This window comes from Prionailurus viverrinus, chromosome D2 (assembly GCF_022837055.1).
Source record: "Prionailurus viverrinus isolate Anna chromosome D2, UM_Priviv_1.0, whole genome shotgun sequence".
NCBI classification, from domain to species: domain Eukaryota; kingdom Metazoa; phylum Chordata; class Mammalia; order Carnivora; family Felidae; genus Prionailurus; species Prionailurus viverrinus.
The window spans coordinates 71,873,101-71,886,620 of record NC_062571.1 but is presented as its reverse complement, the minus strand read 5'-3'; the positions used below and the strand labels follow the sequence as shown (position 1 = coordinate 71,886,620).

The 13,520-nt window shown below is 52.8% G+C and overlaps 1 protein-coding gene across 12 annotated transcripts in view; it reads left to right on the top strand.

Moving 5' to 3' along the window:
- Positions 1 to 13,520, top strand: part of AFAP1L2 (actin filament associated protein 1 like 2) — a 99,581-nt gene that overhangs the window by 57,211 nt on the left and 28,850 nt on the right. For all 12 annotated transcript variants that reach the window (XR_007145267.1, XM_047824805.1, XM_047824801.1 and 9 more), the window contains 3 exons: positions 878 to 1,006; positions 7,321 to 7,395; positions 8,967 to 9,061. Coding sequence is in view for 11 of the 12 variants with exons in the window: in XM_047824801.1 (XP_047680757.1) it covers positions 878 to 1,006; positions 7,321 to 7,395; positions 8,967 to 9,061 (299 nt within the window). In the remaining variant the exon portion in view is untranslated. The remainder of the gene's footprint in view (positions 1 to 877; positions 1,007 to 7,320; positions 7,396 to 8,966; positions 9,062 to 13,520) is intronic.

Genomic DNA, 13,520 nt, shown 5'->3' with positions numbered 1-13,520 from the left:
CTGGAGAGCCAGCCAGGCAGGAGAGCCAAGGTGACGACCCCATCAGCAAATGCAGCATCCTATTCTTAATGGAAATTAGATCACAAATAGTAATAATAGCAACAACGGCGAATGCCCTGTTCCTACACTGTTGTCCTCTGCACTGTCATGTCTGCAAGGTGGTTCCAGCTAGAAATGACAAGTGTCTCTACCCTGGTGGTCCTTGTGGGAGCCTATTTGATACCTTGATCTGTGGGACCAGAGCCCTCAGCCAGCTTGGGAGTGATGCTGGACTCCATTTCAGGCTGAGGTGGCTTAGTTACTGAAGAAACTCAGGAAGGTTTTGTTTTTCTGTTTGGCCAACAACCGTGGCTTTTGAGGGATCATCCATAATTCTGTGGGGACAGCGTACTCACGGTTTCATCTCCTCGGAATGACTCTGCTTCCCTGTCCTTGGGGAAGGGATCAACAACTGGGCCAACCACAGCATTTCTTTTGATGGTTATGGCTTTGACCTGCATTCAAGTTCCTCAGGCCCTGAACCGTCCTGATTGAACTTTTCTCAAGGAAGCAAATCCTGTTTCCAGACTCACATGGCCCGATGGGCTTGTCTGGGCCGTCTTGGCCGCTGTCAATCCAGCAAACGGTAGACCTGCAGCTTCAGCCAAGGTTATCCATCTCAAAGCCAAGGGCCTGTTTTCCTCTCCCCAGGACCACCTTTTGGCTGCCACCCCCCGCCCCCCCACGCCAGGTGCTTCCAGGCCTTACCCCAAGCCCCTCCCCCTCAGGACCACAGGGCGCATGTTGAGGTGATGCAGGATCAGGAGGTGCCCCTCTGAGCGGGGCCTTTGGAGAGAAGCCAACTGCTGTAACGGATTCTTCTCTTTCCTGTCTCTAGCCCTGGAGCAGTTGTTGACAGAGCTGGATGACTTCCTCAAGATTCTCGACCAAGAGAACCTGAGCAGCACCGCTGTGGTCAAGAAGAGTGGCCTGGCTGAGCTTCTCCGGCTTTACAACAAAAGCAGCAGTAAGTGTGGCCCGGGGGCCTTGGAGTTGGGCCTAAGCCACCAACTGTGTGGCTTAAGCAACAGAAATATTTTCTCAGAGTTCGGGAGGCCAGGAATCTGAGCTCAAGGTGTCGGGACGGGTCGGTTCCTTCCGAGGCCTCCCTCTCTTCCTTGCAGACGGCCGTCTTCTCTCTGGGCCGTCACACCATCTTCCCTCTGTGTGCATGGCCGTGTCCAAATTTCTTCGTACAAGAAAGAATACCAGTTATATTGGTTTCGGGCCCGTCCTAGTGACCTCATTTAATGTTAATTACCTCTTTTTTTTTTATATTTATTTATTTTTGAGAGAGGGGGTGGGAGGGGGAGAGAGAGAGGGAAACAGAGGATCTGAAGCAGGCACCGAGCTGACAGCAGAGAGCCTGACGCGGGGCCCGAACTCACAAGCTGCGAGATCATGACCCGAGCTGAAGTCAGACACTTAACCTACTGAGCCATCCGGGCACCCCTAATGTTAGTTACCTCTTTGACGACACTTTCTCCTCCTACATTCTGAGGTATTGGGGCCTAGGACTTAATATATGAAGGGGGGGGGGGTGCGTAATTCAGCCCATTAGCAATAGCATAGGAGTGATGTGACGTGAACGAGAGCCCAGAAATCTCCGGACACCCAGCACAGCGGCCCTGCGTGAGGTTTTAAACAAAGTGTTTTCAAAGCACTTTTCCTTACTCATTCAAAGTAGAGAAGGGATAATAAACTGTGATAATAATAGCCAGCGCTTCGTTGAACATTACCCACCTGCACACACATCAACTTGTTTCATCTTTAAGACACTCCTCTGAGGTGGGTGCTGTTATTACAGGTGAGGAAACTGAGGCTTAGAGAGGTTAAATCCCTTCCCTGCATCATATGGCCCAGAGGAAAATATAGTTTTAAGGCTATAGATCACAGAACCTTGACCTTGAGTACATAGTTGGTTTTTTTTTCTTTTTTACTGAGGTACATTTTATACATAATCAAATACATAGATCTCAGTTAAGCCTTCAATTCAGTGAATTTTGGCACTCGTATACACCTGTGTACCTGCCACCCACAGTAAGTCATCGGACATTTCTATCATTCCAGAAAGTTCTTTCTTGCCCCCTTTCGGTGAATTCCTGAACCCCCACCCCAAGGCAACCATTGTTCTGATTTCTCCCACCACAGATTCGCATTGCCCATCCTAGAGCTTCATATAAATGGAATCGTAGGGTGTGTACTCTGTTTGGCCTCTTGCGCTCAGGGGATTCGTCCGTGCTATGAGCTGCGTCCATAGTTTGTTGCTTCCATTACTCAGTAGTGCTCCAGTCTGTGAATGTACCACGATCTTCTTGCCCATTCACTTGTTGCTGGACTTTTGTGTTGTTGGTCCTGGGCTATTGCAAATAGTAAGGCTGCTCTAACATTCTTGCACAAGAATGGTCATGGTGGTTTCATTTCTAGTACATTCAGATTTTCTTTTTTAACAGGAAACGCCTTCTTGTGAAGTCCTAACAGCTTAGTTGAGTCTATTTCTATATCGGATGTTTGAGAATTGGGAGTGATATTTTGGGACAGTAAGGGACCATCTGCCTCGGGGCAGGAAGCAGCCCAAATCCACACCCCACCCCCCCGAGAAGGGAAGTGCACCCTCTACAGCCATCACCGTCAGGAAGTTCTCCCATATGTCCAACCTGGATCCGCCAGGTTACGTTTCAGGGTCGCTTTTCCTTTTCTTTGTTCCCTGTGGAAACTGGCTTTTATGCTCTGAATGGGAGAGAAGTCATAAAACTGAGGCATGTGGCCGTAGGCCCAGCAGCCTTCTCTTTTGCCGGCATGCCCCAGCTCTCTTAGCCTTCCAGGAGAGGTGTTTTCCCGGAGCCCCATGTGTGGCCTTTGCCACTCTCCAGGCCACCCTTGGTCCCCAGGCTCCTCCTGGCTCCCTAGTGTCGGCTGGCCTGCGTGAGTGCTGGCGAGCGGCACATCAAAGGTGGTAGGTGGGAAATCCACATTACAAAGCCGGCGAGTTAGAGATGAGTCACCCCACGGCAGGAGCCGTCGGTGCAAACCTTGAAGAAGCACACTGCCCAGACTGTCGAGATGTGCTCTGACCTGAGCGTGTCTAATGATAGACGATACCTCCGTTGGGAATGGGAAGACGCCTCTGTGACGGGCTCTCACCATCATCCTGGTCCTCTTCTTGGTCCCAAGAACCAAGTGGTTCTTGGTTCTCATCGCTCTGTCAGGGCCCCCTGGGTGGGGTCCCTTTGTGGCTTAATGTGCTGTGTAGCTTCCTCTAGGTTGACCTTTGTTTCACCCCAGGTGTTTGTGTGCTCTGCTCTGATAGAGTCAGACCTTCCCCCTACCCTTGGTCTCTGCAGCTCGCAGGGCCGCCGGGGCTGCTGAGACCGGTCAGGAGGCGCCCAGTGTGAATTGCCCACAGAGCACCGCTCAGACCACCGGAAGCGTGCGCACGGCCTTACCGAGACCTGTGGCCGCCACTCCCCACTCCTGCTCTCGAGGCTGAGATCCATTCTGGTCGTCTGTGCGCTCTCTCGGCTAGCAGAGTGATTATAACAGCCGCTGACGTCTGCCGTGCACGTACTCTGCCCCACCACGGTGCTTAATGTATGAAATGACACGGATTGTGCCACCCAGTCCCCATCCCGGGTCAGGGAGAGAGTTGTTGTCCTCATCTTCTCAACAAGGGAACCGAGGCTCGGAGAGTCACTTCTTCAAGGCACATGGCTGTGAGTGGCCGAGCCAGGGCTTGGGACCGGGCAGAGGGACCAAACCGCTCTACTCCCGTCCTTGTCCCACGTTCCAGATTCATCTGCACCACAGTAATTGTGCTACGCAGGACAGAATCCAAAGCCCCCCTGAAATCGAAGCATTTGTCTCCCTTCTCAGCCTCCCGGGCATGTCTTGCTGTGTATGTTCCAGAAAATGAGCTCAGCTTGATGAGACTTGTAGGTGGAGGCAGGCTGATCATTTTGAGATAGTCTGTGGTCTACACTGGCTGAGCTGTTGTTTACTCCCACACATTTTGGACGGAGTGTGAGAGAGAGAGAGAGAGTGTTTACGCTTTTCAAGTTGTCTATTTGGGTTTTCTGATCTTTTACTGTATGACTGTAACAACAATTTTCTACTCTCTTTGCCTTTTATCTGGATGGTGAGGTCACGGCCGGGAATGAAGTTTGTTTATCAGGAGCCTGCTGTTCATTCCTGCCTTCACCTGAGAGTGTCATGGGTCCCTCAGTGCCCTCCTCGGAGACTCTGGGAGAGTTCTGGGGCTGCTCCTCTGATAGGAAGAGCTGCCAATGTTCTGTCTGTCCAACGGTAGCAAAGAGGGTCCGTGTGCCTCCCCTCTACCCCCACCCAGTTCTCTGGGAGAGACTACCCCCTGCCACAGGGGTCATTTCCCACAAGTTACACACTTCCTCAGAGCACGGTCAGCTGTCCTTTCCAGCCCTACCTATGCTGATGTCATTTTCCACATGCTTGTGTTGACTATCCCATTAGGATCTATTCCCTTCTCCATTGTTGGGCTCATAAAGAGACAGTGTCTTCTATTTCATTCTGTGCTGTGTCCCCAGCACTTAGCACGGTGCGGGTGCTCAGCGCACTTCTGCAAATGAATGAGGGAATGATAGGCTCCAACCCAAGGCTACTGCCTCCCAGACATGGGACAGCTCAGCAGTCTCCCGTTCCAGGGCCAAGTTCACTGGGCGTTTCCTAGGATTGCAGACAGTCCTGGGAGCCTTTTACTTACCCACCTGGATGGTCCTGGATTGGCAACCCTGGAACATCAAACCATAGCCAACCATGGCTCGCAGCAGAGTGCCCAGGGGAGGAGACGCGGCCTCAGGAAGAGGCCAGTGCGAGTTTTCTCTGCAGTGCACAAGTCACGATCTTGCGGAGAAAGCACCTGCCCAGAATCTAACAGTTAAAACAATGACAGCAATATCTTGCCTTTTTTTTTTTTTTTACAGGAGTGTGGGCTTAGTCAACAGTAAGAAAAAAGGAATGAACATAAAATGAGCATTAAGCTATTTACATTCTTTCGATTCCTATTTTGATCGTTATCAGCGTCATCTGAATATTTTTATGTAGTTGTGGTTTGCCTCTGTATTCTGCTTTACGTTATTTTTATACTTAGAATCGTTGCCTGTGCACACTTCCATGTGCTGACAGTTCACATACTTTTTTTCTTTTTGCTATTCTGAAACATGATCCTTTAACTGTAAGTCTTGGATATCTTTGTAAACAGCAGACATAGAGCTGCTTTGTCATTTTTCACAGTTGGGTAGGTGTCCACTGATAGATGAACAGTGATGTTCAACCAGCCTCCCATTAGTGACATTTAAGTTTCGTAATTAAAAAAAAAACAAAAAACAAACACTTCTACAATATTGCAGTGAACACTATTTTTTTTAAGTTTATTTATTTTGAGAGAGAGAGAGAGAGAGGAGAGAAAGAGAGAATCCCAAGCAAGCTCTGCACTGTTCAGTACAGAGCCCAACTCAGGGCTCAAACTTATGAACTGTGAGATCACGACCTGAGCTGAAACCAAGAGTTGGATGCTGAACCGACAGAGCCACCCAAGTGCCCCAAGAATACAAACACTTTAAATTATCCTCTAAAATCGCTTCCAAAACGGCTGTGCCAATTTACACACTCTCTAGTAATTCATTTATTTTGATTTTTTTTTAAGTTTATTGATCCATTTTGAGAGAGAGAGAGTGGATAAATCCATGTGAGTGGGAGAGGGGCAGAGAGAGAATTCCAAGCAGGCTCTATGCTGTCAGCGCTGAGCCCGACACGGGGCTCGAACTCACAAACTGCGAGATCATGACCTGAGCCGAAGCCGGATTCGTAACCAACCAAGCCACCCGGGTGCCCCTAGGCTTGTCATGTGTAATCTTTGTTAGTTATAGGGCTCACTTTTTCAAGTTCCCTAATATTAGAGTTTTGTACTCTTGGAAGCGTTCAGAATTAGGTAAAAACAAGTGATATTTATCACAGTCGTTTTCCATAGTATCCCAAGCAGACAAGAAAACCAAGGCACACGCGTTAGCTGCGTTGCTCAGAATGACACCATTCATGGCAGAGCGTTGCCGCCTGCCCCTGCAGAACACTCTTCTTGGGTGCTTTTCTCTGGAAAAGGTCCTGACCCGGCCCCTCTGGGTCGCAGTCAGTGGAAGTATACTGGTTGTGGCTGACTACTTTTAGATCTCATAGTGCCCTCCCATAACCTGCCGCGGTGGGGGGTGATGTTGCTGACGGGTCCTGGCAGGGCTGGGCACCAGGATGGCAACCCGGCAGGTTGATGGCAAAAGACCCCGCTGGCTGTATCCTCCCCACGTTCCTCTGGGTTTTCACAGGCCTCTTGGCTGGAGGCTGGGCGGATCTGACACGGAACTGCCTCCTTCGCCAGGGGTTTGAATTGGGTCCCTTGGCTGGGTAACGCCGTCTTCAACTACCGGAGCCACGGGTTTCTAGGAAATGCAAATTAAGGGGCAAAAGAGAAATGCAGGTGGAATTCTAAGAGGAGAAGCACTAGAATGAGCTTCCTGTGCAGTCTTCTGAAGAAAGGGTCTTCGGGGCACAAGAAACTAAGCAGGTGTCAGGAGACCGACATTTCTCTGTCCAGACAGGCACTGGGAAGGTCGCCTACACAGAAGTGATTTTAAAAGAGGGAAGGGCCGAGCTGTTGCAGGGTACAATCTACAGGGTAGGGCAGGTGCCTGGCAGGGCTCCACTTTCAATTCCCAGCACACCCACCCCTCCAAACCCAGAGCTCGCGATTTGGGGGTCTCAGGGCCCCACATTGGCACCCCACCTAGAGGCCTGCGAGCTAAATGTTCAGATCCTCAATGTGCCCTGTCTTACAAAGACATCACTCTGATGAGCCCATACGAGTTACCCAGACTAGAGTGAGAATGATGGATATGAAGTATTTTTTAGTTTAAATGAAATGCTAGGAAACCCAGAGAAATCTGCTTGGTGAAATACGGGGCAGATCTTTGCACTTCAGACTTTTATTCCTGAAGCTATCTTTCTGGACCCATCTTTTCCCTCCCCCACCCCCACCACCCCACCCCCGGGCTGAAAACCTAACAGTCAGCAACTTGGCCTTTCTGTTTTTGGAAACCTGTCAACTCTATAATGGACTCTTTCAATCAACTCGGAATGTTGTATGCTTTTCCTGGAACCCAGGCTAATGACAGTGTCTCTCGGGGGACGCTCTTTCTCTCCAGAAGCCATTTCCCATCGTGGAATCACATGAAACCTTTGTCTTCTACCCTCCTGCTGCAGGTTCCGATGAGGAGTACATTTATATGAACAAAGTGACCGTCAACAGGCCACAGAATGCGGAGTCCCAAGACAAAGGTACAGGCTAAGCCCACTGGTGGTGCGGCCAGCTTCCGGGAGGGGGGCGCACAAGCTGTGGTCCCGCCCCACCCCTCCTTCCTCCCAGCCAGCACCAGACAGCCCAGTGGAGTTATTTCTGGCAGTCACATTTTAGTTGATGGTATTTTGGGTTGATGGTATTTTGGGATATTTCATCAGGCCACCTCCTTGAATCTTAAAGGTCCCATGTCCCATTCGTGGACAAGGAATCTGGCCCCTGAAGTCTCTCAGCTTTTCCCCAACAGCATCCCAAGAAACAGGAAGTCACAGTCCGATGCTCTAGGAAAGCAGCCTTGGTGCTGATTCCACACCCCAGCTTTATATCTTTGATAGAAGTCCGGATTGGTTTTAATGTTTGTTTATTCCTTTTTGAGAGAGACAGAGAGAGTGAGTGGGGGGAGGGGCAGAGAGAGAGGGAGACAGAGAATCCCAGGCAGGCGCTGTCAGCATGGAGCCCGATGCGGGGCTCGAACTCATGAGTCGTGAGATCATGACTTGAGCCGAAACCAAGACTTGGTCGCTTAATCGACTCAACCACCCAGGTGCCCCGCAGTCTGGACTTGATGGGGGGGGGGGGATGGTAGAGGATGGAAATGCTGATGTCTGCAGCTGCCTTAATATTCAAAAGTTTTGCTCAAAGGTGCTCTCTTGGCAGAACTTTATATCTTATGTTGGAAGGCCATAGTAGGTCTTCCATGGTATCTTACTCTTCTGCTCTCTCCTTTGCTCTGAAAACCTTGAGGAGTGGGTCTGGCAGGACCCTAGGGAGGTCCAGAGGTTTGTAGAGCTGCCTCGTTGCAAAGGAGAGGAGATTAAAAGCCCCATCCCCCAACTCCCAAGCCTGTGACTGAAATGCAGAGGCTTAGCAAGAGGTCGGACGCAGTGCTCCAAAGCATTCAGTCCGGTTAAAGATTTGGCTTCAAGGTGCCAGCCACCAAAGCCCCGAGGTCAGATCTGCCTGAGCCTGCCTGTCCTGGACTTGGCTGGGCCCCTGGCTGAAATGGCCAGGCTCAGAAGGGCCCTTGGATCCTTATCCTTAAAAGCACACACAGTTGGTGGCCAAGTTCTCCACTGTGGCTTTTCCGCCTCATGTTTTCACCGCCAAGCCTGGGGCTCAGCAGAAATTATCCACACGCAGGCTGCCACAGTGCCCAGGGTCATTTGCCTTCTGGGGAAACTGGGGTGGAAAGAGCCATAATCACAGGGTTGGTGCTGAGAGCTGCTCCGTATAATGACCACAGGGCAGCTTCTCGACTCGCTAAATCTCTGTGGCTAGGCCATTTTTGGCACAGGGCAGGTAGTAGAGAGGGTGTGGAGGCTTCCAGGAGCCCCAAACCAGTTCCTTCTGAGGAATCTGCCCATGGCTGGGACACCACTGCACCCTATTCTTGAAGGAAAACAACAACATTGGCTGCTGGGACCTCCTCGTGGGTAATTAGCACCTGCTCAAATAGATCTCATGGCACATGTGACCAGACATTCCCGGATAACGCACCTGCTATGACACTGGGCACCCCTCACTGAAGCCTCCCCCTGCTTGCCGCCCACAGCACCTGAGGAGCAGAACCCACTGCCCAACGGGGAGCCTGGCCAGCACTCCCTGGCCCCTCAGAAGAGCCTTCCAGACCTCCCGCCACCCAAGATCGTAAGTGTTTGTCCAACACCCCTGATTTCCTGACTGGGGCCCCATGAACTTCCACTTGCTCTCACAGGGGTCAGTTCACCAAACATCTGGTGTTTTCTGAGCGCCTACTGTGTGCAGGACATGGGGCGAGGCACTGGGAGAGAGGGACAGAACAAAAGCACGCTTGCCTGTGGGTGGCATCATTTGCCCAGGGCCACGGTACTCAGGACGCTAAGGGTAATGGGAGTGGGAGATGCAGGGGGTTGCCTTTATTGGATGCCACCAAGTGTTTGAGGCTCCACCGGGCTCTGCCCAGCACCGTGTGAGTGGGGCTCTGTAGAGCTGTGGTCACCGGCTCAGGCCACAGCGAACTTTTGGAAATGTAAATCATATCGCCTTGCACTTCCTGCCTCAGACCGGCCAAACGCTCTCATTGAGCTTAGGCAAAAAACATCCGTGTTCCTTAGCCCGGCCCCATGGCCTACACGGTCTACACAGCCTGGCCCAGCTGCATCTCCAGCCCCGTTGCACCTGCTGTTCACTGGCCTCCCTTCTGCCGTTGGATTATACCACAGGCTCAGTGCTGCCTCAGGGACTTTGTACTGTCTGGATCCTGGCTGTCCAGTGGCTGCTTTCTCATCTCCCAGACATTCACAGACAGACTTGCCCCGACCTGCTGCATGAGGCACCCCAACTCTGTCCCCACCCCAGTCACCGTCTACCCCAGGGCCAATTACCCCTCCGTGGCCCTTGCCACCACTGAAGTGATCTTTGTACTATTTGCCTCCCCGACCAGACGTAAGCTTCGTAGGACAGGGACAGTGTCTCTCATTTATTGCTTCCTGCCCGGCATATGCACACAGTAGGCCACGTGAATGAGTGGAATGAATCATGGAATCCTACAGACCTGGGTTCAGATCCCAGCTGTACCAGGTACTGGCTCTTTGGTCTTGAGCAAGTTGTTTAAGGTCTCTGGCCCTCTGTTTCCCGGTGTTTAAAAGGATGTGAATCTCTGTCTCCTGAGATTGTCTTATTTGATGGGTTAAGGCTATGCGTGGCACACTGAGTTGGTATTCAGGGAGGTAAGTAGCGGTGTTCATATCGTATGGGTGAGGAAACCAAGAATTTGCAGGTTAATAGCGTCTGAACATCCCACACACAGAAATGGTGGAGCCAGAATTTGAACCCAAGTTCTTCCCTGTCTAGGGCCTGGTCAGGGAGGCTTTCTAGAGAGGTGTGAGGTGAGAAACGGGAAGGATTTCTATGCATAGCAGTGTCCTGGGGTCAAGAAGTGGGAAGGGTTTGGGGGACAGTGGGGTCCTGGGTTCAGTGCCAGCAGGAAGCTGTGTGACTCCCATGGTCACTGAGCTCCCAGGGTGCTATCCGGGGACAGATCTGTGGGCCCAGGTCACTGCTAAGGGTGTCCGGACCCCAGCCTGGCCCTCTCCATTCGTGCCTTCCTGAGGATGTCTGGAATACCTGGGTCAGTCTCCCTGTACATGAAGCACCCCCCCTGCCCTCGCCCCCCCATCACCAACTGGCGGGGACTCTTCATCTCAGGCTGAGTGAGACTTGATGGCCTGAGCCTGAGTCCCTGCTGTCCCCACTATGCTGCGAAGCGGGTGACTGCCACACCTGGGCCGTTGGCGCCCTGATGGACACAAACTGGGGCCTCCCCGCCATCCATCTACAGATGCGTATTTTTGGTCACTGTTTTCCTATGAAGAAACAGAGGCTCAGTTAAAGTAATCGGCCAAGGGCCCACCTCTGGGAGGTAGCGGGGCCAAGACCTGAATGCGGGTTCTTGGTTTCCAGGCCACTCTGCAGGCCCGCCTGACTTAAGCTCGTCTTTCCAGCAGAGTGAGGCTGTAGTCTCTGGTCCTTCCAGCTGGGGGCTCTCCTCACTTTCCGCCACAGTGCTCGGGAGAAGGGGGGCCTCTGCTCCTGACCGGCTGTCGCCAGTCTAACCAGTGGGAGATGCGGTGGTTTTCTGGGGTGCTCCAGGCACTGCTCGCCGGGTGGGGGGAGGGGAGGTGGCTGCTTGGCGCTGGAACTTTCCTCTCCAGAATTCAGCGCCCGACCCTGGCCAGGGCCTTGGGCTCTGCCATTCTTGGGGCAGCAGTTTGTGGCCCAGCACCGGGTGGGAGAGGCTGTCAGCAGTCAGAGCCTCTCAGGCAAGTACTGGGTGGTGCTGCCTTGTTCTGGAAATCTGTGCCTTGCAGACACGCGGTGGGCCAGGAGACGCAGGGTCTGGGACCAGGTTGTTGGGAGAAACTAGTCAGGCCGCACTCGTCCCAACAGCTGCGGCGAGTCCCGCAGGCTTGCCGATGGCCGAGACAGAGGCGGGATGTCTGCCTGTGGTCCTCAGTGCCTGTGGCTGGGCCGGGAGCGTGGCCTCTGTCGCAGGCTCAGGACGCCCTGATTCCCTCTCTGGTGGCCTGGGTCCCCCCTCCACCCCCGCAGAGTCCGTGGATAGCAAGGGAAAAGGCAGCCAGGGGTCCGGGGCCACCTCGTGGGTGCGACCAGTGACTCAGGCAGCCGTGGCACTTCCCGCTGCTGTGCGCCCAGCCAGGTGCTGCGGTCACTGTAGGAGAAACGTGTGCTGGCCTCGTTGATGCTCCCGGCCAGCACAGCCATCCCTGCCCCAGCCACCCTTTGAGGCCTGAGCATGCATTGGCGCTGGTCTTAAGTGGGTTTCCCTACGGGGGAAGCAGCTTACTCCACACAAGTACGTTGCCACAGTCGGTCTGGGGAGCCGGGGCTGGCCGGATCTGCTAGTCCTGTCCCGGGAATGTTCCACAGTGCCCGCTGGGGCAGGTTGCTCATCAGCACAGAGACCGACGCCTCAGCTCATCCAGGCCACTGCCCATGTTCAGCTCTCATGGAGGACTGGCAGACCCTAGCCCCCAGGCCAAATCCACAGGCACCTGCTACCGTAAATAAAGTTTTATTGGAACATAGCCACGCTTCTCAGTTACGTATTATCTATGGATGCTTTCGCTCTGCGACGGCAGAGTTGAACAGCTGAGATCAGCGACCCTCAAATGACCTGCCGATCCGTTAGGAATGTATTATTGGCCTTTTACAGAGAAGTTTGTAGACCTCTGGCAAATCCGGCTGAGCCACGTGGCTTTCTTTCCTGTCCCTTCCTGTGAATTCTCAGAGCCTTCTGAAGGTTGTGAAGTCATCTCTCTTCTGCACCTGCGTTTAGTGTCTAAAACCTGCACCATCACAATGATGATGATGATGAACTTGAACGGTCCCTTATCTTTATCCCTTTATTCTCATTCTCTATTCTTTCCCTGAGAAATCAGCCTCCCTTGCTCCTCTGACTTCAGAAAACGGGTCATTATACTTGTGTCATTATGTGACTCTCTTCTGCATTTTTGTGCAAATCATTTTAACCTGTAACTTGACTCAAGGGCTTATGTTTTGCCCCAGCAGCCTTGAGGGCAGGGACCATCTTCTTTAATGAGGGCTGAGCTTGGGCATAAGCCTGGGCAACCCCAGACATCTCCTCTGTCTCCTTAGGATACGGCCGTTCTTCCTCTGTCGAACGTGTATGCTGACAACTTTTCTCTCCTCACTGATACGTTTGTATTTTTTAGGTTGGTAAAAATGCATATGTATTGGATAATAGTGCTGGGCACAGTTTAATCCTTACAGTGGCCCCATGTGACAGGTACTTCTGCTCTCCCCATTTTGCAGTGGAGGAACTGAGGCACAGAGAGGTCAAGTAAGTTGCCCAGGGACACACAGCTGGGGTGCGCCATGTCAGGTTTCAAACCCTAGCCCTGGAGGTTGAATTTCTACCACCTCCCTCTCCTGCCTCTCCCCATAGATCCATTTACAGGGGATTTTACAGGGAGAGGCTTGGGAGACTCTCAGAAGACACTCCCTAGTACTCCGCCCCCAGATAGGACAGTAGGACCCACGTGGTGAGAATGACCCCTGAGGGGCTTCTGAAGAAAGGTTCGTTTCCCCCCCCCCCCCATTGTCCTGTTCTGATTGCAGGAGTCTGGGCTGCAGCTGGATCTTGGATGCTTGGAGCTCCTCTCTAAATGGGACCCATCCCCTCCCTGAGCGAAGGGTCCCAGCACCACCTGATGGGGATGGGGCTTCTTGGAGGCTGGAGCCGGGGGCCAGGCCAGCTTAGGAAACATGAGCTCCAGGACCCATCTGCAGGGACCTTGCTGCTTCTCAGGGGAGGCGATGCTCTCCCCTCGGACCCCAGGAAGCTGGCTCTCGAGGACCACGGCTGGGTCTCGGGCAGCCCTTTCTCAAACTGACCAAGGGGCCGGGAATGGCCGAGACGAGCAGAGACAACTCACCAGGCTGTGGCAGCAGACACGAAAGGTCATCCGCTGGCAGCTACCGTGTGTAGCGTGCCTGGCCTGCCCTCGGGAAGGAGCCTGACCCGGTGCCACTCACAGCCGCATCTGCGGGCCCAGGGCAGCAGCCGATCTGCTTCGGAAAAGAG